The sequence below is a fragment of the Ursus americanus genome, chromosome 13 (genome assembly GCF_024610735.1).
Source record: "Ursus americanus isolate L20-20 chromosome 13, mUrsAme1.1.p, whole genome shotgun sequence".
Taxonomy (NCBI): domain Eukaryota; kingdom Metazoa; phylum Chordata; class Mammalia; order Carnivora; family Ursidae; genus Ursus; species Ursus americanus.
The window spans coordinates 68399284-68424503 of record NC_142139.1 but is presented as its reverse complement, the minus strand read 5'-3'; the positions used below and the strand labels follow the sequence as shown (position 1 = coordinate 68424503).

Genomic DNA, 25220 nt, shown 5'->3' with positions numbered 1-25220 from the left:
TCTTCCTCACTTGACTATAAGCTCCATGAGAGGAGAAATCGTGACTCTTTTTTCTTATTGTCTGCCCTTAATCCAATGACTAATGAATAATGGGTGCTCCCTAAATATTGGTTAAATGAATCTTAGCCTGCGGCTTCAGCAGAGATAATAGAGAAGAAATTGGTAATATTTGTTGATCTTGTGCTTTACATATTATGTCCTTCAATCTTTATAATCATTCTATTAGGTAGGTATTATTCTCATATTATAGATGGAGAAACTGAGACCGTATGAGATTAGGTAACTTTTCCATGGTATCACATCTAAGAAGTTATAGACCCAGAATCTTAACTCTTATTTATAAGACTTCAAAGTCTTCATTTTCAGCGCACCTTTAGAGCAGACAAAGTATTAGATTAGAAGAGTATTGGGTGCCAATCAGGAAATTTCCATTCTAGTGTCAGCACTGACATAAATTAGCTATGTGGCATTACAGTAGTCATTTCTTCCCAACAGGTCCCATTTCCTCATAGAAAAAATAAGTTTAGGCCATCTGTAAGTGTATCTTCAGCTGCAATGTTACACTATTTTCTACTGCCATGAGCTTAAAATTAGGTGGTATTGGAAATTTTTTGGAGTCTATAAGTCTATAGCACCCAAAAGCAGGAATATTTTTTAAACCTGGATTTTCATGTTTTTCAGGGGTTACTTCAGTCAGGGAGATCAAAAGTACTTCATTGAACCTTTAAGCCCCACAAATCAGGATGGACAGGAACATGCACTCTTCAAGTATGATCCCGATGAAAAGACTAACAGCACCTGTGGGATGGATGACATATTATGGGCACATGGATCTCAGCAGAGTGTGGTTCTACCTGCCACCAGTCTGGTGGTATGCATACTGTCATTTTTTATTTGCAGTGCTTTCATGTTTCCTGTCCTAGCTGCCCCGGATTCCAGTCTTAGTAGTTGCAATTAACAGAAACTTTATAGTCTTTGTTGAACTACTAGTACTAACTAGCATGTAAAGGCACTAAAACCTCATTGTATATTGATGATTTATTTAATAAGTATCTGTGGATTAACCATTATTAACAACAATGTGCCAGGGCTAAAAAGAAGTATAAATATAATGCTTGCCCTCTAGGAACAGGCAACTTTGACAATACTATAACATACAACAAAGGTATAAAGTATTATTACTTTGACATAAAATATCCTGCTGTCTTTATGAATGAACTCATTTAATAGTTTTCCTTCTTAAAGTACTGCCATTGGTTCTGGCGATGTAGCAGTGAGCAAAAATAAATATAGGATATGCCCAGAGGAACTTAGAATATACTTATATATATATGAATTCAGCTTCCAGTCACAGAAGAAAAATGAATATGGCTCGTTTGAAACCATAGGGAGTATATAAAAAGTCATTGCCATAATTACTTTAATTTCCTTCAGGGGATGCTTTATATCCAATCATCTCTTCTAAATGTTCTCAGAATCCATAAGCACGGGGCAGAATTGGTCTTAACAGAAGAAAATCTCTTTGGGGTTCAATCTGCTGCAGGTTTAAATTCTACCAGTGATATGATACTAGGAATCCAGAAGAACTACCCCTAGAGATGAAGGATAAAAGAATCAAGGATAATTTCTAGATTTGGACCTAAGCAAATGATGAATGGTGGTACTGTTAACTGAGCTGGGGAGAATGAGGTAGAAGCAGGTTTTGTTTGAGGTTTGGGAATCAGTTTTATTTTGACCACGTTAGATTTGTGGTATTGGACATTTGAATGGATGCATGAAATAGGTAATTATAACAGTCTGGCCTTTAGAGGAGAGGCCAAGGCTGGAGATACACATTTGATAGTAATTAGTGCAGAGTTTCTATTTATAGGAGGCATAACACAGGATGGGATTACCTAGGAAGATGTGTAGATAAAGAATGGGACCCAGGGTTGAGCTTTTACGAGGGCGTCTAATATATAGAGATCAAACGGAGGAGAGATGAGAGTGAGTTACAAATCCCTGTATGCTTAGGGCCCCACTTCCTACTGTAATCTCGCTACCTTGTAGTTCCCGCCCACTGACAACCTCCTCCATTCCGTTCTGAAAAACACATTTTTTTTCTGTGCTTTAAACATGCCAATATCAATTCATTCAGAGTCTTTTTGTTCATTTTTTTTTTCTCTGCTGGAATTATCTTCCAATTTATCTTCCCTTGCCTGGTTTCTTATTTTCATTAATATGTCTGCTGCATGACCAGCTCTTTAGAGCTTTCCCTAACATCTCTTCTTGAAAGAACTACCTGGCACACAGTATCACGTGACTCCATTTAATCCTCCGCATAGCACTAATCACCACCTGATTTACCTATGCCTGTTTGCCTAGTGGGAGCTCTGTAAGCCCACAGACCACGTATGTTTCACTGCTTTACTCCTAGTGCCCACAGCACCAGTGGTGCAGAGTGAAAGTGCTAATGAATACCTGCTCCTTTGGAGGCTGGGACGGAAGTGTGTAGCTCATTGGATTACACATAAAAGTCTACTTTCAGTAATGTGTTCTTGCTAATCGAAGCTCATTTGCCTGTTAAAAGACAAACACTTCTGGGGCACCTGGGTGGCTCAGTCTGTTAAGCGTCGGATTCTTGGTTTCGGCTGAGGTTATGATCTCAGGGTCGTGCGGTCCAGCGGCGAGTCAGACTCCATGCTTAGGACGGAGTCTGCTTGACATTCTCTCTCCCTCTCCCTCTGCCCTTCCCACCACCTGTGCTCCATTAATCTCTCTCTCAAATAAATAAATAAAATCTTTAAAAAAAAGACAAGCACTTCCAGAAATGCAACATAATAAACTTTGAGAGTTTATTATTTAGTATGAATAATGTATCTGCTACTATTCAAAAGAACAATCCATTATGAAATGTATCTTTTGTTGTTGTTTTGTTTTGTTTTGTGGAGAAAAAGGAACAGAAAATAGGGAAGCTTGGAACGTGGGAAAGAGATCCAGCTCTATCTGAGGAGAAGGGAGCAGACTAGATGCCATGGTGTGCTGGCTCTGGGCATTGTACCATAGCTAAGGAAGGGGGTGCTGGCTGGGAGACAGAGAAAAGGCTACTTAAAACCAACAACAATAACAAGAAACACTAGGAGGATGCTGAAGTCACTGTTTCTCTATTTCAGGACATGATAGTAGAGAAAACCCATTGTTCAAAAACTCCAAAGACACTGGTTTTACTTCCAGCACACGTATTAGTTAGATGCGCAATCATTTAAATTCTGGCAAAATGAAGGGGTCAGACTAGAATGTCACTGATGTCCCTTCTAGCTCTGATATTCTGAGTCTTGTCTATAGATAATTGTGCTTGGTTAGTTAGAGTTAAAATGGTAATGTTGTTTTCCTTTGTTGCCAGATATCAACCAATCTTTTCTAAAATTACACATTTCAAATAAAAGAATGACTCTTGCAGAGAATGATATTGTCTCAGTAATTTTTGTTTTTATATTTATTACAGAAATCAAAAGACCAGAAGGGGCCAGAACATAAGAAATACATAGAATATTATTTGGTCCTGGATAATGGTGAGGTAATTGTAACAGATAAAAATGTGTCTTTCAAAAATCCTCTTCTATATAAATTTATTATGGGAAATATTAAATATATAGATCGGTTTTGAAGAATCATGACTATGAGCTATTCTTTTTTATGAATTGTTCTGATCCTAGGAAATTTGACATATAATTAGACTGATATGATTTTTCCTTCTCAGGAATGTGCACCTGATATGATATGCACAAAGTGGACTTTTTGCATTTTATCTTTTATTATTGTCTCCAAACTTAGTTTTCAATTAAATTCTTTTGACATTTTGTCTCTCATTAAGCAGTTAAATCACTGGTAAGTTAGAATTTATCCTCATCAGGGAGTGGCAAATGTACAAGACTGATGAATGGAATCTTCTGAAAAAGGCATTTTTGGGTAATATTCATTGTTTATATTATTTTAAAAGAACACATTATCAAATATTGGAAACCTAAGGTTCACATAATGAATGAATGAAGATTCACATAATCTCAAAAGGGAAATCTTTGCACTATGATAATATGAGTAAGTTAGTTTGTTCATGCCCTAAAGCTTGGCCTCTCATTATACTACATTCATTTACCATTTATCATATATATATATATATATATATATATATATATATATATATATATATATATGAATAAGTATATAATACCATGGTTTCATAAGCTGTGCAGAATTGTTGCAAGGAATAGATTATTTGTATATATACACACACACACACACAAATAATCTATTCCTTGCACCAATTCTGCACAGTTTATGAAACCATGGTATTTAAATGGAAAAACATTTGGAGTAATTCCTTAGAACTTTACACTGAGCTACTACTTCAGGGGTAATACATCATCTCTACTCTGAAAGTACTTTAACTTAGCTAAAGAAATAAGGAAACATTATGCTTCTATCTATTAACTGTTAACTTTTATAACTGATTGTTAATTATAACCACTGATAAGTAAAATAAACTGAAGTTGCTTTTTTTTTTTTTTTGCCTTTTAATTATATTCATTTCTGTCAGTGCCCGTATTTTGTCATGGTTGGTTTTTTGTTGTTGTTGTTGTTGTTTGTGTTTTTTTTTTTTTTTCAGTTTAAAAAGTACAATCAAGACCCAGAGGAAATAAGAAAGAGGGTGTTTGAAATGGCCAATTATGTCAACATGGTATGGTATATTTCAAGTGCAATTTTAACAATTTGTGAGGCAGTGTCATTGGGTGTATCTATGAATGCTTGTGAAGCAGGGAAAGAAAGTCAATACTCCTGAGATTAATACTGCTGATTAATTCTTGAAATTTTGCTACTTAATTGAATATCAATATTACATGATAGAGATGTTCCTCACCTACATGCCACACTATTCTCAGGTTGATGAAGGTATAAGAGATGATTTTGTTTGAATTGCTTTTTTGTTTTTCTAAAGCCTGGGAAGACATCACTGACCAGCAAATCCCAACAGAAAGCCAATCTATGGGAGAACATGAGAAAACAAGCAAAATCAGCCAAACTCTGGCACAGTAGTATTTTTTAATACATCATCTCATTGAATCTTCGAAATTTTGAGATATTCCTAAACCTAATATATAGCTAAAGAATTAGATTCTGGGAAGCAAAGCTACTTGCCTAAAATCACAAAGTTAGGAAATGGTAGAGATAAGATTTGAACTTGGATTGGTTGGATTTCAAAGCCCATTTCAATTGGGAAAGATGTTGATTTTGGTTTGTAAACAGGATTTTATCATCTAATTAACAAAATCTTTTAAAAATGATTTCTGTATGCCCCCTGCTTAAATCTTAATTGTTAGTGTCTTGTTAGTTGAACATACAGTGAGTCTGCCTACTTACATGGGTGAGTCACTTTGGGGTAGCCTGCAAATTCTCTAAGGATAGAGAGAAAATGAAGGTGGATTCAATGACCAACATCATCCATATCTTGTCTTCTCACCACAAAGATCATGCTGACTCCTCTTAAGGAACCCCAAGAACTGGCCCTATTTATTGAACATCTCCTTTGTGACAGGAACTTTTCTAGATGACAGAAATAAAGTGGGGAACAAAACTGACAAATATCCCTTCAAGGAGTTTACATATTTGTTCAAGATGAGCATAAATACACCAAATAAAGAGTATGTAGGATGGTGATTATAAGTGCTATAAAAAAAAGTGTATAAAAAAGAGTGATAGAGAGGTTCATCTTGGGTGCTATGTTAAATAGGGAAGCCCAAGTCCAAGGTGTCCAAAGTGACATTTGGGCAGGGAAAGGAAGGGAGATAAGTGTCTGACCCTAGGGGAGGGTGTGCAAGGCAGAGTGAAGTTCTGAGGACAGAAGCTAGATTGTCATATTTGAGGAACAGTGGGACGGCCATTGTGGCTGGCATGCAGTAAGCCAGGGCAAGGGTGGAAGCAGATGACATCTGATGGGTAGCCATGGCCTGAACCTGCAGCTCCTGGTAGGCCTGGGTAAGGACTTTTTGGTATTCTTCACAGGCAAGGAAGACTGGAGAGCCGGAGCTGAGGTGTAACATGTTCAGATGTGTGTTCTTAAAAGATTATCTTGGCCATTATGTTGGAAATAAACTGAAGTAAAGCAATTGGCAGATATAAGACCGGATAGGGGAATTATTCCCTAATTTGGCTCACAAGATGATGGTGGCTTGAGAAAAAGCAATGGTAGTGGAGCAATTGAGAATAGCTGATCTCTGGAGAGAGTCCACAGGGTAGATGAGGTAGATGAGAGATGAGAAGTATAAGGAAAGGAGAAGAGTCAAGTGACATCAAGGGTTGGACCTGAGCAACTTTAAGAATGGGTAACATGGAGGGGGATAGTGACTCAGAAGACAGATGAGGATTTCCATTTAGAACACATTCGCTTTAAGATATCTTTTTGTATAAAGATTTCCAGGTGCACATCATTATGTTGCATACTAAAACTAATATAATGTTCTATGTCAATTATATCTCAACAAAAATATTGTTTCTTAGTGGGGGTGGCAATGGCAGTGGATTGCTAATTTTTAGTAAAGTGTTCTATGACTAAGTAATTTTTCTGAATGTGTACATGTTTCATGTTACATTTTTATATTTAAGAAATGAAAATATTAGAGACTTTACATTTCAAAAACTAGAGTAATAATACTAGGAAATTTCCCTGAGATGAAGGGTAGACATGTCCATATTGACAATGCCCTCCACATGTCCAGCACCTAGTAACATGTGTCAGGTTATATCATTGTAAAATTTTGAATCATTAAAGATTAAAGAGAAGATTCATGGATGCATAAAAAAAAGATTCTGAGGTGAAACTGCTGGATATACAAGACTGATTGGAGCTCAGGAGCAAGGTCTGGGTGGAGATATAAATCCATAAGTCTTTAACACATACAGATGGCATAAGACATGGATCAGCAAACTGTAACCTGTGGGCCAGATCTGGCCTGCTGCATTTTTAAAAGCAGTTTTAATGAAACATAGCCACACCCATTTGTTCACACATTGTTTATGGCTGTTTTCCTGTTATAGTGCCAGTGGTGGTGAGTAGTTACCGCAGAGACCACACAGCCTCAAAGTCTGAAGCATTTTCTGTGGACCTTTACAGAAGAAGCTTACCAACCCTGGTATAAGATAACCAAAGGAGTGGGTGTAGATAAGTAGAAAAGAGACTGAGAACAGATCCTTGAAGTGCTTCTTTGAGGAGAGATCAGCGTGCAGGAGAAACTGACAGAGATCAATAGAGTAGACAATGAGCTTTGAGGAAAACCAGGGATAGTGTTGTTCTGGAAGCTACTTGAAACAAAAATCTATCAAAGGAAGAAATGATCAATGATGTTAGATGCTTCTGAGGACTGAGGATTGGCCACTGGATTTAACAAAATAGAAGTTATTGGTCACCTGGATGATGCAAGTTTCTTTGGAGTGTAAGAGTACAGGCATGATTAGAGTGATTCCAATGAGAATAGAAAGTAGAATTAGAGACAACAGATACAGAAAATTCTCTTCAGAAGTTTTGCTATAAGTGGGAACAGAGAAATGGGGAATAAGTGATAAGGAGAGGGGTTATAAAAATTGTCCCCCTGCCATGATGGGTCATCCTTTTTATGCTGATGGGAATGATTCTGTGGAAGGCTAAGTACAGAATTGCAAGGAAGATGGAAGAATTGCTGGAATAATCTCCTTGACCTGGGAAGAGGTGGGCGATCTAGTGCATGAGTGGAGAAATTGGGCTTAGGGGCACAGCATTCATTCATATAGTAAAGAAGGGGAGGCATAGGTTGTTTGAAGTAAGCCAGGAGGTAGACAGTGGTGGGAACTTGTGGAAGTTCTCTTCTGGTTGCTTCTATACACTGAGTAAATTTGGAAGCAGGAGTATCTGCTCAAAGTGAGGTTTTAATAGAAAGTGTCACAATTACTAAAAGATAAGAGTGAACACGAAAAAATGTGCAGAAGCCTCTGGGAATAAATGGATTTTGGAAATGCAGCAGGTTTGCTGAGACTGGTGAAGACCACTTGAGGTTAGTAGTTGTAGCTTCCAGGTGAAAGCGATCGGCATAGTGTGCTCTCTTCCGTGTTCTGGGGCATGGTGCAGGAGAGACATAGGGAGGAATTGTTTTAACCAGGTGGGTCAAATAAAGCAAGAATGGAAGTGGGAAGTTGAGGGAATCATTAAGGGGAGGGTTTTAATCTAGTTAGATTTTGACTTTTCTTTTGATGATAATTGCATTCCTCAATGCTTGTGTTGTTTTCCAAACTACTTAAAATGATTTCTTCAGGTTTCTCAGCAGGAAGCTGCCCCACAAGAAAACCTGTAACTGTGCAGGTTTTTTTTTTTTCCAGCTTTATTGCGATATAATTGGCATGTAACATTGCGTGAATTCAAGGAGTCCAGTGTGTTGATTTGATATACTTACTTGCAAAATGATTTTTGCCACCTCCATCGCATCACATAGTTGCCGTTGCTTTTTTTGGGGTGATTTTAAAAATTACTTTCACCGGTGTTAAAGTAATTAAGATGATATTATTAACTATCACTACCAAACTGCACATTAGAGCCCCAGAACTCATTCATCTAATAAGTGGATTTATCTGACCAACACTGTGCAGTTTTGTGAACTATAGTAGCAATTTAAACCTTGTTTTTAAAGTAAACATATTCTTATAAGATTAACTCATTATTTCTAAAGATTATCCTATGTTCATTATAGATTATTTGGTTCAGTCCAGGTTTAAGAATTAGAGGATCACTTTCTTTATTGTGACTCACAGATGCAGGACTTTTTCATATAGCATGTTCCTCTCCCAGTGTCCAAACCAGCACTGGGTCAACCTTGCTAATTCTGAAATGTTATGACTCTGAGAACATCGCAAAGCATTTGAGTAAATACACTTAAGTTGAAGTCATAGTAATGAACTATTAACAGAAAGTTATAATGTTTCTTGAGGTTGCAAGCAAGAAAAGTTTGTTTCAATAGGACCTTTTCTCGAAAAAAAAAAAAAAGGAGTTTTCAGACCTGAAATATCTAAGTGTGTCTGCCTTGCCCAAGTAGAGATGCTAGCATCTGTGAAAAGAGGTAGTAACTTCTATCTCACAAGTATGTTTGGAAAGGAAGTTTGGAAAGGAAGTTTTTACAGTGCTGCTATTAATAAGTTCGAAAATCTAAATTACATTGAAAATATTGAAAGATAATATCCCCATTATGTTGTTCTTTTGACATGTATTCTTTTTGGACAGCTTTATAAAAAGCTCAACACTCACGTGGTCTTAGTCGGTATGGAAATCTGGAATGATGAGGATAAAATAAAGATAACCCCAAATGCAAGCTTCACCTTGGAAAATTTTTCTAAATGGAGGGGAAGTATCCTCCGAAGAAGAAAACGTCATGATATCGCTCAGTTAATCACGTATGTATAGATTTTCCCCTTTGTATGTTAAATGGTATTTAGCATAGAAACTTTCCAAAGCCTTGGCAAAGCAAGTGGTATCTCAGGGGATAGGGTAAGAGGAAGTGGTTTACGCAAGGGGGTTAAAAGTTTAAAAAGTATTCATTTGAATCTTGTGAATATGCTCTTACCTTTGTTACATGTATTTCTTTTTCTTTTGCTTTTGAAGAAAAGCTAACAATTTAGCAATGGTTCATCAGAATTTTGTCTGTTTTGATTAGGCATACAGAAAGGAAAGACAGGTTTAGATAATGGCAAGAGAAATTTCGATTCAATGTTTTAAAAGACTTGATTAGCCTTAAGCACTAGTCAGGACAAATTTCAAGGATTGAAAGAAAATTGCATATTATATTCTAATCCCACACCTTTACCATCCTGCTGAAATGACTAATTAAAAAGAAACAGGAAGTAAATCTGATGACTATAAATTAGACAAGACTGCTGAGCACATGCCTCAAAAGAAATCAAGAAAATTCTGCTGGATACTGTGCAGCTGGAATCAGAAAGAATCAGCAAGAAGTGACTTAAAATTATTCAAGTTTTACTTCTTAAGAAAACAGGAGTTGTTATAGGAAATAAGAATTAATTAATATTGTGTTGGTTATCTACCACACGTAACATATCAGCCCACAACTTCCTGACTTAAATAAGTCTTCTTATCTTAAGTGTCTGGTTCCTTGCCAGGTATGGCTGGAGCATGGGCACTGGTTGGTCATCTCTGCATATACGGCTTTCATGTGGCTAACTTGGACTGCCTCCAGCATGGCAGTCTCAGGGTTCTGGAGATCTTGCAAGGTGACTAGTTTTCCCCCAGAAGAAGCATTCTAAGAGGACCAAGAGAAACCTTCAAGACTTCCATGACTGAAGCTTAGAAATTGCACAGTGTCTACTAGGTATTTATCCACGGAATACAAAAATAGTGATTCAGTGGGGCATTTGCACCCGAATGGTTATACCAGCAAGGTCCACAACAGCCAAAATATTGAAAGAGTCCAGATGTCCATCGACAAATGAATGGATAAAGAAGATGTAGTATATATATACACAATGGAATATTACTCGGCCATTGAAAAGAATGAAATCTTGCCATTTGCAATGACGTGGATAGAATTAGAGTGTATTATGCTAAGTGAAATAAGTCATTTAGAGAAAGACAAATACCATATGATTTCAGTCATATGTGGAATTTAAGAAACAAAATAGATGAACATAGGGGAAGGGAAAGAAAAGTAAAATAAGATGAAAACAGAGAGGGAGGCACACCATAAGAGACTCTTAAGTATAGGGAACAAACTGAGGGTTGCTGGAGGGGAGGTAGGTGGGGGATAGGGTAATTGGGTGATGGTCATTAAAGAGGGCACAAAATGGCAATCCAACGCCAAGAGTAGATTTCTTGACTAGACTAGAATAAACAAGATAAAAGTACTAAAAAGATATGATGGAAGGAAATAACTGTTCTTTCACTTGTAAACAAAAGCCATGGCCTTTACCTGACAAATTAACAAAAGGTATATGTCTATACCTAGGCATAACCAGATAAGAACCTTGTAGTACAACTATACTCTACCCACTGAAAACAGGAGCCAAAATAGCTAACTCCATAATGGGAGAAGCTTTTATTTATTATAAATGAACTGGTAGTGAGTATTAAACCCACACATATGTGGACTTAAGTATAAGTAATTTTATAATATAATTTTTAAAGAGGATATAAATGCCATGTATCTTTGAAATATCATGTATAATACAAAATACCATTTCAAAATAACAGATATCTGAAAATTTTCCAAGGGAAATATAAAGTGGGAAAAAGTTCTCTAATTTTCCTTATTTTTCATGGCAAAAATGAGGATGATAACTGGGAAACTAGAAGTTCAACTTTTTATTTATTCTTTGCAAATTACTAAAGACAAACCAGGGCTAGGATCTCGAACAGATAGCAGAATAATAGCAAAGGTAGCACATGGAGTCATTACAAATTGAAAGAAAAACAAAATGAATAAAATGAAAAAATAAAATTAAAATTATGAAAACCAAACCAATCATCTATGCAAATAAATGCAAGTGGTTCAAATTCCTTTTTAGTAACAAATACTTCAATAACATAAATGCTTCAGTAACACAAATATGTTCAGAATGGGCCCAAATTCCAAATCCCACTATCTAAAACAGTGCTAAAAGAGAACAAAAGTAAATGGTATAAAAATCTATGAGAGAAAAATATAAATTAAAACAAAGCATATGTAATAATACTAATATACAAATAAAATATATGTATAAAATATTAAAAATTATTATATCCAGGTGCTTTATACTTAGGTGATATGACAACCATTGCATATTTAAAAAAGCCTAATGCAAATTCAAAAACTGAAGGAAATATTTAAGTTATTATTCACAATATGAGTTTCTGAGTTCTGGATTATCTATAGAACATATAGTTGAGAATCATAGTTGTTATATTATTTTTTTTCTGTCTTGCAGAGCAACAGAACTTTCTGGAACAACCGTGGGCCTTGCTTTCATGTCTACAATGTGCTCTCCTTATCATTCTGTTGGCATTGTTCAGGTTTGTTTGAAGATAAATAGTTGGTTCTACAGTTCAAGTGTGTCAAAAGCTCTTTTTTTCTGAATCATGTAGTTTTTTTGCTGTTGGTGTTGATATGGTAAATAACATGGATTGAATTTCAAATGTTGAAACAATCTTGCATATCCAGTATAAACCCAGCATGGTCATAATGCATTATCTTTTTTATATCTTGCTGGATTCAATCCTTATCTTAAGGATTTCTATATTCTATATAATCGTGAGGGATATTAGTCTGTAATTGTCTTTTCCTGCGTTTTTCAGGTTTTGTTTTTAGGGTAAATCTGGCCACACAAAATGATATGTTCCCAATTCTTCAATTTTCTGGAATGTCTTAGTAAAATTGGCATTATTCCTCCCTAAAATATTTGGTACAATTCATCACTAAAACCGTATGCGTCTGGCAATGTCCTTATGGAAAGGTTTTTAACTACAAATACAGTTTCTTCCATAGATACAGGACTATTCAGGTTATTTATCTTTTTCTTCAGTGAGCTTTGGTAATTTGTGTCTTTGAGGAAAGTGTCCATTTCACTTACACTGACATAAATTTGTTGACAATATTCCTGTAATATCTTTTTTTAATATCTGTAGAATTTTTTATATTTGTAGTAATGTCCTCTCTCATTCATGATATTAGTAATTTACTTCTTTTTCTTGTGATCAGTTTCACTAAGAATTTATTAATTTCATTCATTTCTGAGAAACCACTTTTGCTTTATTGATGCTTTGTGGTTTTCCTGCTTTCGGTTTCATTGATTTCTGTTCTTGCCTTGATTATTTTTATATTAATCATTTATTAATATTTTAATTAAAAACTGAAAGCAGATTTTCATTATCTGTGTCTACCAAATGTGTCCTATTTATTATTATTTTCAATATTTCAAATATTAAGGGAATAATATAAACACACAATAATTAATGTTGGTGTAGACTCGTGGGTATACTAATCTTAAACCAGGTAATGACATTTGATATACTTATAATGAAGAAAGAAAAATTAAGAAGTTATGTATTTGTATAAATATATCTATTTTGCTTCATATTTATTGTTTTCATAACTTCTAAGTTTCAATCATTTTTTTCGTTATCGTGCTTTCTTTTTTTAGCTTTAGTTTTGGAACTATTTTTCTTTTTTTTTAATTATGTTTTGATGTAGTGTTCAGTGATTCATTAGATATGTATAACACCCAGTGCTCATCACAACACATGCCCTCCTTAATACCCATTACCCTGTTACCCCTCCCCCTCCCCCCCTCCCCTCTGAAACCCTCAGTTTGTTTCCTGGGGGTCCATAGTTGCTCATGGTTTGTCTCCCTCTCTGATTTCTCCCACTTCAGATTTCCCTCCCTTCCCCTATGGTCCTTTGTGCTATTACTTATGTTCCATACATGAGTGAAACCATATGATAATTGTCTTTCTCTGCTTGACTTACTTCACTTAACATAATCCCCTCCAGTTCCATCCATGTTGATGCAAATGGTGATTTCCTGATTTGTCAAAGATTAGTTGCCCATAGAGTTGAGGGTCCATTTCTGGAGTCTCTATTCTGTTCCATTGGTCTATGTGTCTGTTTTTGTGCCAGTACCATGCTGTCTTGGTGATCACAGTTTTGTAATATAGCTTGAAGTCAGGCAACATGATGCCTCCAGCTTTGTTTCTCTTTTTCATCATTTCCTTGGTGATTTGGGGTCTTTTCATCCCTTCTGATGGCTGAATAATATTCCATTGTATATATAGACCACATCTTCTTTATCTATTCATCTGTTGAAGGGCCTCTCGCCTCCTTCCACAGTTTGGCTATTGTGGACATTGTTGCTATGAACATTGGGGTTCATGTGCCCCTTCTTTTCACTACATCTATATCTTTGGGATAAATACCTAGTAGTGTGATTGCTGGGTTGTAGGGTAGCTCTATTTTTAAATCTTGAGGAACCTCCATATTGTTTTCCAGAGTGTCTATACCAGCTTGCATCCCCACAAACAGTGTAAGAGGGTTCCCCTTTCTCCACATCCTCTCCAACATTTGTTATTTCCTGTTTTGTTAATTTTTGCCATTCTAACTGGTGTAAGGTGGTATCTCATTTTGGTTTTGATTTGTATTTCCCTGATGGCTAGTGATGTTGCATTTTTTCATGTGTCTGTTAGCCATTTGTATGTCTTCTTTGGAGAAGTGTCTATTCATGTCTTCTGCCCATTTTTTGACTGGGTAATTTGTTTTTTGAGTGTTGAGTTTGAGAAGTTCTTTATAGATCTTGGATATCAGCCCTTTATCTGTAATGTCATTTGCAAATATCTTCTCCCATTCCCTGGGTTGTCTCTTAGCTTTGTTGACTGTTTCCTTTGTTGTGCAGAAGCTTTTTATCTTGATGAAGTCCCAAAAGTTCATTTTCGCTTTTGTTTCCCTTGCCTTTGAAGACATGTCTTGAAAGAGGTTGCTGTGGCCGATGTCAAAGAGGTTATTGCCTATGTTCTCCTCTGGATTTTGATGGATTCCTATCTCACATTGAGGTTTTTCATCCATTTTGAGTTTATCTTTGTGTATGGTGTAAGGGAATGGTCCATTTTCGTTCTTTATATGTAAGCTGTCCAATTTTCTTGGCACCACTTATTGAAGAGACTGTTTTTTCTCCATTGGATATTTTTTCCTGATTTGTCAAAGATTAGGTGTCCATAGAGTTGAGGGTCCATTTCTGGAGTCTCTATTCTGTTCTATTGGTCTATGTGTCTGTTTTTGCGCCAGTACCATGCTGTCTTGGTGATCACAGTTTTGTAATATAGCTTGAAGTGAGGCAACATGATGTCTCCAGCTTTGTTTCTCTTTTTCATCATTCCCTTGGTGATTCAGGGTTGTTTCTGGTTCCATACAAATTTTAGGATTGTTTGTTCTAGCTCCTTGAAAAACGTCAATAGTATTTTAATAGGGATGGCATTGAAAGTGTAAATTGCTCTGTGCAAGATAGACATTTGAACAATGTTTATTCTTCTAATCCATGAGCATGGAATGTTTTTACATCTTTTTGTGTCTTCAATTTCTTTCATAAGTGTTCTAAAGTATAGATCCTTTACCTCTTTGGTTAGGTTTATTCCTAGGTATCTTATGGGTTTTGTTGCTATTGTGAATGGAATCAATTCCTTAATTTCTCTTTCTACAGTTACACTGTTAGTGTATAGGAAAGCAACTGATTTCTGTGCATTGATTTTGTATTCTACCCATTGCTGAATTGCTCTATGAGTTCTAGTAATTTGGGAGTGGTCTTTTGGGTTTTCCACATAAAGTATCCTGTCGTCCGCGAAGAGAGAGAGCTTGACTTCTTTGCCAATTTGGATGCTTTTTATTTCTTTTTGTTGTCTGATTGCTGAGGCTAGGACTTCAAGCACTATGTTGAACAATAGTGGTGAGAGTGGGCATCCCTGTCATGCACCTGACCTTCAGGGAAAAGCTCTCAGCTTTTCTCCATTGATAATGATATTCACTGTGGGCTTTTCATAGATGGTTTTTATGATATTGAGGAATGTTCCCTCTATCCCTATACTCTGAAGAATTTTAATCAGGAATGGATGTTGTATTTTGTCAAATCTTTTTCTGCATCAATTTAGAGGATCATATGGCTCTTGTCTTTTCTTTTATTAATGTGCTCTATCACACTGATTGATTTGCAAATGTTGAACCACACTTGCATCCCAGGAGTAAATCCTATTTGGTCGTGGTGAATAATCCTTTTAATGTACTATTGGATCCTATTGGCTAGGATCTTGTTGAGAATTTTTGCATACATATTCATCAGGGATATTGGTCCGTAATTCTTTTTGATGGGGTCTTTGCCTGTTTTGGGGATCAGGGTAATGCTGGCCTCATAGAAAGTGTTTGGAAGTTTTCCTTCTGTTTCTATTTTTTGAAACAGCTTCAGTAGAATAGGTATTATTTCTTCTTTAAATGTTTGGTAGAATTCCCGTGGGAAGCCATCTGGCCCTGGACTTTTGGTTTTTGGGAGGTTTTTGATTACTGCTTAAATTTTGTTACTGGCTATTGGTCTATTCAGATTGTCTATTTCTTCCTGTTTCAGTCTTGATAGCTTATAAGTTTCCAAGAAGGCATCCATTTCTTCCAGGTTGCTTAATTTCTTGGCATATGGTTGCTGGTAATAATTTCTAATAATTGTTTCTGTTTCCTTGTTGTTAGTCACGATCTCTCCCCTTTCATTCATGATTTTATTAATTTGGGTCCTTTCTCTTCTTATTCATTCTTTCAAGGAGCCAGCTTCTAGTTTTCTTCAACTGTTCTACTGTTTTTCTGGTTTCTATTTCATCGATCACTGCCCTAATCTATAATATTTCTCTTCTCCTGCTTGGTTTAAACTGGTTTTATTTGCTGTTTTTTCTCCAGCTCCTTTAGGAGTAAGGTTAGCTTGTGCATTTCGGATTTTTCTAATTTTCTGAGAGAGGCTTGGATGGCTATGTATTTCCCTTTTAGGACCGCCTTTGCAGTATCCCATAGGTTTTGGACTGATGTGTTTTCCTTCTCATTGGTTTCCATGAATGTTCAAGTTCTTCTTTGATTTCCTGGTTGACCCAATCATTCTTTAGCAGGATGCTCTTTAACTTCCAAGTGTTTGAATTACTTCCAATTTTTTTCTTGCGATTGAGTTCCAGTTTCAAGGTGTTGTGGTCTGATAATATGCAGGGAATAATTTCAGTCTTTTGGTATTAGCTGAGACCTGATTTGTGACCCAGTATGTGGTCTGTTTTGGAGAAAGTTCCATGTGCATTCAAGAAGAATGAGTATTCTGTTGTTTTAGTTTGGAATGTTCTGTATATATCTACGAAGTCCATCTGGCCCAATGTGTCATTCAAAGTTCTTATTTCTTTGTTGATCTTCTGCTTAGATGATCCGTCCAATGCTGAGAGTGGAGTGTTAAAATCTCCTACTATTAATGTATTATTGTCGATCTAATTCTTTATTTTGGTTAACAGCTGGCTTGTGTAGTTGGCTGCTCCCATGTTGGAGGCATTGATATTTACAATTGTTAGATTTTCTTGTTGGATAGACCCTTTAAGAATGATATAGTGTCCCTCTGAATCTCTTAATACAGTCTTTGGGTGTTCAGAATGGTTTGGTAGATATCCAGCTAATTGGACTGGTTGAAACAGAGTCCTCTACTCTTCTGCCATCTTGTCCCCCTCCTCTTGTCTTAATTATTCAATTTCTTTTGCTTTCTCTGCATTTAATTTATTCTTTTTTTCCTATTACTTAAGAAGAATTTAGATCATTTGAGACTTCTTCTTTTCAAATGTAAACATTTAATGCATAAATTTCCTGCCATGCATGCACTGCTTTAGCTGAACCCATCATATTTTGATATGTGTGTTTTCATTTTCATTCAGTTAAATTATTTTCTAATTTCTTTTTTGATCTCCTTTTTGATTCATGTATTATTTAGACATATATTGTAATAATTTCTGTTGTGGATTTTTTTAGTTTCATTTTGTTATGATCTGTGTATTCATTTGCTAGGGCTTCCATAACAAAATACTCCAGAGTATATGGCTTAAACAACAGAAATGTATTTTCAGAGAGTTCTGGAGGTTAAAAATCCAAGATCCAGATGTTGGTAGGTTTGGTTTCTCCTGAGGTCTCTCCTGTTGGCTTGCAGATGGCCACCTTCTTGCTGTGTTCTCACATGGCTTTTCCTCTGTGAACACAACCCTTCCTCTTTAGTCCTGTTGGATTAGGGACCCAGGAGTATAGTCTCATTTAACCTTAATTACCTCCTTAGAAGCCCTATCTCCAAATACAGTCACATTGGTGGTTAAGGTTTCAACATATGCATTGGAGTGTGTGTGTGTATGTGGGGGATGGGGGAGCAATTCCATCCATAATAGTCTAGGAGCATAGTAGAATTTTGATTTTTAAACTTTTTTAGGTTTGTTCTGGGTCCATACCACATATGAACTTGAAAAAGAATGTCTTCTGCTGTTATTGCCGTAATTGTCAATTATGTCAAGTTAATTTATAGTGCTGTTCCGTTCTTTTGAATCATTTATATAGAGTGCTTAAGTATCCAAGTATAATATTAAATTTACCTATTTTTTCAATCCTGTAAGTTTTCACTTCATATATTTTGAAGCTCTGTTATTAAGCAAATACACAAATAGAGTTGTCATGTCTTTTTGGAGAATTAATCCATATATTATTTTATGTTCCTCTTTTTTCCTTAAATATTCCTATTCTGAAGCCTACCTTGTCTGATATCATTATAGTTAGTCTGACATTTTGTGGCTAAAGTTTGCTTGATACAAACTTTTCCTTACCTTTATTTTTAGCATATATATTTCTCTACATTTAAAGGTTTCTGGTAGACAGTATATACTCTGGTTTTACTTTTTATCTAATCTGACAATCTCTCTCTTTTATTTGGCATATTTAAATCACTTATATGTAATGTAATTATTTATATTGTCAAACTAAAAGCTTCCATCTTGCTAGATGTTTGCTATTCCATCTATTCTATTTTTTTCTGCCCTCTTTAGGATTGAGGATTTTTGAAAATAATTTCATTTATTTAAATTATTAGCTTTTCATTGTTTTCTCTGTTTATTTTTAATGGATTCCCTGGTTTATTATACACCTCCCTTTGTCTGTTTTTACCTTGAAATACTCTTATCCTCAGGGTGCCCGAGTGGTGCAGTAGTCAATTAAGCATTGGACACTTGATTTCAGCACAGGTCGTGATCTAAGGGTTGTGAGATTGAGCTCTGCGTTGGGCTCCATGCTCAGCATGGAGTCTACTTAAGATTCTCTCTCCCTCTGCCCCTCCTCCCTGTACTCTCTCTCTCTAAAAAATTAAATAAATTCTTAAAAAAAAAGAAATATTCTTGAGCTGCTTCACATGTAGTATAAGGATGTTATACGAGTATACCTCTAATTACTCCCTTCCATTTTTTTGTGCTATTGTTATCATATGCTTAACTTGATTAAAAATACACAATATATTGTTACTAATTTTTCTTTGTCATCTCTCAGTGCAATTTAAGATAAGAAAAAAATAGTATTATGCTTATCTTCTCATTACCTACACTCACCTTTATCACATTCCCAACACTCTCCATTTCTTTGTATAGCTACAAGTTTCTATCTGGTATATATATTTCTTCCAGAAGATTTAAAAAATATATTTTCTATAATACAGAAATATTTGCCATCAATGAATTCTTTTAGTTGCTTCAGAAACTTTATCTCTCTTTCTTTTTTGCATGTATTTTCACTGGGCTTGTAATTCTAAGTTAATAATATTTTACTTTCAGCACTTCTAATGATTTTGCTTCACTGTCTACTTGATTGCAGAATTCCTGATGAGAAGTCTGCTGTAAACTTTATCGTTGTTGCTCTGAAATGTGTCTTTTTTTCTATTTCAAGATTTCCCTTTTCTTTTTAATTTTCTTCTGTTTGATTATAATTATGGTATAACTAAGTGGGGTTTTGGGGGGGGAGAAATGGGTAATTTATCCCACTAAGTGTTCTCTGAACTTCTTGGGCCTGAGGCTTGTGTCTGTGATGAATTTGGAAAATTCTGGGCTATTATTTCTTCAAATATTTCTTCAAATATTTCTTCTATTTCATTCTTTTTTCATTCTTTTTTTTCTTCCAGTGATACCAATTACATATATCTGTGACCATTCTTTTGCCCCTCAAAACTTGTATGCTCTGTTCTGCTGTTTTTTTTCTCTTTTTTATTCTTTTTGCTCTTTGGTTTCCATTTGAGTAATTTTTGTTGAACTATTATGACCAGTGATTATTTCCTCAGCTATTCCAAATCTGTTAAGCCTGTTGAAGACATCATTCATCTCTGTTATTGCCTTTTTCATTTCTAGCATTTCCACTGGAGTCTTTCTTATGGTGTCCAGCTCTGCTGAAATTTCTCATCCAAATTTGTATGCTATTCATCTTTTCCACTGAAACTTTTAACATATTAATCATAGTTATTTTAAAGTGTCATCTGATAGTTCTAACATCTGTGTCAGATATGACTGTGGATCTGTTGATTGGCAAGGTATTGCTTTTCTTTCTTTTTTTCTTTTTCATTTTCTTGGATGCCTTATTATTTTTTGTTGAAAGTCAGACATTCTGTGAAACACATTAGTCTGAGGTGTGTGTGTGTGTGTATGTGTGTGTGTATATTTTGGCCTGGAAATGATCAGTTATTTCCTTCTGCTAGGCATCTTGTGTGAGGATTTGAATCAATATAGCAGGAATTGAGTTGGGTTTGGGATTTTGTTGGTGTTGCTATGACTGCCCTCAGTACATCACAGGTTTTAAATTCCTCTCACATTATTTTGTGTTTAGGATGAAGGCTGGTTTTCCAGAGGTTTTTTCTTAGTGCATGCTGCACACTCATCTTTAGGTCTTTACTGGATTCTCCAGAGTTTCTTCATGCTGTTGGCTCCCCCCCTCAATAGGTAGTTGTTACTTGTTACTAGATGATCATTAGACTTTTGGTGGGAGGAGAGCATTCTTTTTTGTTCTTATTAAGCCTCAGTTTGGTGTCCCTTAGTGTCTGGGGTAGGTCCTTATAGTGCTCCTTCTCAACTGCAAGGTGATGGAGATAATGACATAGCCCAGCATGTATCCTTGCCCTTCTTTCCCCTTCCTTCCAGGGGTAGAGGTTGTGTGTGTGTGTGTGTGTGTGTGTGTGTGTTTCCTTCATGTTCCTCTTTTAGAGTTGCTTTGAGACTTCATCAGTGCTTCATTTGTTGTCCTTTCTCTCAGAAGCTTAAGCCCTTTAGCTAGGTTTAGTGCTAAGACTAGAGTAAGGCAAGGGAGACAATCATTTCACCCTGAACCTGGTTATGTTTGTCCTATAGCAGAGATAGAGGAGAATGATCCTGGAGGGGTTTCATGCCTTTTCTGCTGCTGTTACCCTCCTCCAGGCCCACACTATGGGGGAAACTTTCTCAGAGCTTTCACTTGGTGAGGTCCATGCAGAGAAAAACCCATGAGTAGGTGGGAATTCCCCTATGTTTGAAGCTCCCACGTTTTGTATATTATCTTGCTGTACCACACACACTCTGCTTTTATCAATTTTAAGTTTTTTTTTTTTACATGAGTTATTGCTGGCATCTGGTGGTGTCTGGCATCCGGTAATGTAAACAAATATTCATGCCCCGACTTTCCCTGTAGATGTAAGCCTACCTTTCCTTAGATTTCAGGTTTGTTTGTTGTTTGTGACCTCAGCTCTGGTTGAGTTCTATAAATTATGAATCTTACTATGTCCAGTGCTTTATTTATTGTAAGTTTGGGAGTGACACTCTTTCCAGCCTTCTATAATCTGGTGGCAAGGAGCAGGGGTAGGGGTTTGTCTTTTGATTTATTCTGGTTTTAGTCTTAGGTAGGCTCTGGGTATTAGAGGTAAAGTTTTCTTAGGGATCCTGCTCATCCTTCCCATGGTAGCAAAGCTCTCCTTTCTATCTTTTGCAGGTCTTTTGAGGAAAAGTCTCCTGATTCTCCTTTAGTGGGAGAAAACCTCAATTAATACCAATATAGGATCCTGGGCTCAAGATTTTTGTCTTCCTGTTTCAGGAGTAGAGGGTGTGTGTGTGTGTGTGTGTGTGTGTGTGTGTGTGTGTGATTAAACCCATACCCTAGCTATATTGGGTCTTCAGTTCTGCCTTAGGTTGTCAGAGATTGCCATTTCTCTCTCCAGTGGCTTCAGGCTTCTGTTCCTTAAAGGATACGGATCTGGATATGGCTTATGCTCTTTTTCTGCAGCAACTTCTACTTCATTCCTTCTGGCCCACACCACCAAGAGAAGTTCTTTCTCTTGTATTACCTGGCCCCCAATGTTTACCATGAGCCCCTAGAGGAGGTTTCTGGAGAAATATCTGTAAGTGTGTGCAAAGCACCCTTGTTTCTGAGGTCCTGCAGATTCTATACTCTTGCATCGGCCCATGCTAGGCCTTTAGCAATTCATTTAAGAACTCAAATGAATTACTTCCCCACTTGCCAGTACCTGGCATCTCCTCTCCCAAGCCTTGCTGAAGACAAACCAGCTCTTATGTCCAATCTTTACTTGGGAGGGCCTGTCTCTTCTTAGTTTCTAGGATCTGTGGATGTTATGCAACCACAATTGACTGATAGATTCAAGGAAAATTATAATTAAATTTATCTGCCTAGTCCTTGTTGTTAGTGCAAGAATAATGTTCTTTACAACTTTCTGCATCCTAGGCGAAAGTATGATCTCTCTCTATAGATAGATAGATAGATAGATAGATAGATAGATAGATAGATAGATAGATATAGATAGATAGATGATAGATAGATAGATGATAGATAGATAGATAGATAGATAGATAGATAGATAGATAGATATGTATCTCCAATATTTCCTATGAGTCTGGGTTTGTGATAAGCTTCATAAGGTGAACAGATGAAGTAAAACATATATTTTCTAAATTGAAAGAGCTTACCATAAAATTGGAAGAGAAATTAGACTACTTAAAGCAATACTTAATAATATATGATAATAGAATTGAAAACTGCAGTAGGAATCCAGAGAAGAGGATTATTGATGAAGATTAATGTGGTCAGGAAAGTTGCTTTAAAATAAACTTCAAAGGGTAGGTATGGTTTAGAGAGGGGAAAGACAGAATGGAGTTCATTCCAAAGGAAAGAAACACTTAAGTTATGAAAATAATTATTTAAAGGAAGATACTGTAAATTTAAGGAACCTCAAATAAGGCAATGTGGAAAGTCTAAACATATTTCCATTTTTCTTATTTTTTTTTTTGTTTGCTTTTGTCCCCATTTGAGTAACTCCATCTTACTAAATAGCAAGGTTTACCAGGTTCATCTTGACACAATGATAAAATACCATGAATTGTAAATATTAACTTCCTATCTTACACAGGTGTTCTTTATTTACCATTCTTGTACCATGTTGTGTGGATCTCTTTATTTAATTCTTTGGAATGAAGTAGATAAGGAAATCATGTTTCTGTGGGTGTGTGTAATTGGCAGATTCCTGTCTCCCCACTGGGAAATTATAGCCTGAAGTGTTTCTCTAGGGATGTTTTATTGCTCCTGAAAAACCTGGATCCCCCACTTCAACACTTCTAAGCAGAAATAATCTGGTAATGAAGTTGGCTATTAGCTGGACGTCATGCAATGGGGCAAGTCTGGAAGTGACTGATGTCTAGTCTTGGTGGTAACAGAATTGAAAAAGATACTAATGGTACTAAGGTCCTGGGTTAACAAACACTTTCAGATCCCCACTAGCTAAACATATCAAAGGGCTTCAGTCAAATTAGAAGGTATTAAAAGCAAGCCAGGGAAGGTGGGAGGTAGATTAGTTTTGAAAAATTCTGATTCCGTATCACTGTTGAAGATATTTTGCCACTGTGTCTCATGACAGGAAACCACAGAAACATTTCTCAGTATAAATATTCCCCATTTACAGGAGTAAAGAACAAGCACTGTGCCCTGTGATGTGCATTCAGTACAAAAGTTGTGTGTGTGTGTGTGTGTGTGTGTGTGTGTGTGTGTGTGTGTGAGAGAGAGAGAGAGAGAGAGAGAGAGAGAGAGACAGATAGAGACAGGAAGAGAGGAAAGGAGAGAGGGAGAAGGGGAGGGAGACAAAGACAGATGGTGAGTAGTAAGAAAGCTGAAGGTAAAATCACTCTTTCTGCCCTGGTTAGTAAATTATACCCTGAGTGATAATTTAGTTTGAAAACCAGAGGCTCTGTTTCCTTATTCTCGCCCTTAGGACCACAGTGACAACATGCTTAGAGTAGCAGGGACCATGGCCCATGAAATGGGTCATAACTTTGGAATGTTTCATGACTCCTATGTTTGCAAGTGCCCTTCTACAATATGTGTGATGGACAGAGCACTAAGGTGAGGCTCTCTGGGAAGATGCTCTCTGTCCCTGTTTTTGGTTCACTCTGGGCTGTGCTATATCTTTCATGTCATCTTTGGTAACACATGCAAGCTTTTAAATATTAAATACTATAATTATGAATGCATATATATACCAAATCACTTTATCCCTCATCTATATGCAGTAGTTTTCATTAACTAAGACACATTTAAACATATTGTGTCTTTGCTGTTGGCATGATTGACTTTTTTAACTTCATCTTATCTATACAAGACCTGGTTTCAGAAAATCATTAGTATTTATCAATGAATTCAGATTGGGTAGTTCTAGGAGAAAAATCTAATTAAAGAAGAATGTCCTCACAGGAGGATAACGAGACTATACATTCTGGCCTTGCCTAAGCAAAGTGCCAGGGAATTTTCTTTAAAAATCCCACAATCCTTTTTTATATATGTATTTCCTCTCTTCTATTTCCGTGTCCCAGCTCACTCAATCTAAGGTAAGTCTCCCAGGCCCTTTCCCAAAATACTGTTATGGTGGCATGCCAGTCACATACCTTTGTTATCTCTCCCAGACACTACTGCATTTTTAAACCTCATCTTTATTTGTGAAGTGAAGAAATTCTGTCAAAAGTAATTCTCTGAAGGAGAGTGAGTTCTTAGACACATAAATAAATATGACTTTACTACCTTTAGGACTTCACAACCAAAATGACCTAAGGCTGAAGAAGATTACCTGGATAAGTCAGATGAGTCTTTGCTTTTTTTTAAACAGCAGCCCAGATGCTACACTTTAAGCTCCGACGTGTCCACCCAGGAGGGCTAATTCAGGCACACAAATGAGTTCATGATTTAGCAGTTGGGTAGTGGATTGGGTTTAATCTTTTAGGGCAGGTTTTGGGTGTATCATCCCCAATGTGTGATATTGCTCCCTTCATACTCAGCATGACTGTGTTCCATTTTCTCTTTCCTTATCTTCATAGCTTCTATATACCTACAGACTTCAGTTCCTGCAGCCGCATCAGCTATGACAAGTTCTTTGAAGATAAATTATCAAATTGCCTTTTCAATGTTCCATTGCCTACAGATATCATATCCATCCCAATCTGTGGGAACCAGTTGGTAGAAATGGGAGAGGACTGTGATTGTGGGACTCCCGAGGTACCACCAAATACTTTCTAAAATGGTCTAATTTGTTTTTCAATTGCTAAGAAGATAAACTATAAAACTACATTATTACTCTGAAATTGTGCATTTCTTGTAATTTTGCATATG

At 36.3% G+C, this 25220-nt stretch overlaps 1 protein-coding gene across 2 annotated transcripts in view; it reads left to right on the top strand.

Moving 5' to 3' along the window:
- The window catches only part of ADAM28 (ADAM metallopeptidase domain 28), a 71663-nt gene that overhangs the window by 18548 nt on the left and 27895 nt on the right, over window positions 1–25220 (top strand). The window contains exons 6-12 of one of the 2 annotated variants that reach the window (XM_087866366.1): window positions 682–868; window positions 3485–3556; window positions 4646–4717; window positions 9278–9447; window positions 11971–12055; window positions 23833–23963; window positions 24929–25106. In XM_087866366.1, the coding sequence (XP_087722492.1) occupies window positions 682–868; window positions 3485–3556; window positions 4646–4717; window positions 9278–9447; window positions 11971–12055; window positions 23833–23963; window positions 24929–25106 (895 nt within the window). Of the gene's footprint in view, window positions 1–681; window positions 872–3484; window positions 3557–4645; window positions 4718–9277; window positions 9448–11970; window positions 12056–23832; window positions 23964–24928; window positions 25107–25220 lie in introns of both variants that reach the window. The other variant, XM_087866365.1, reaches the window with a different exon arrangement.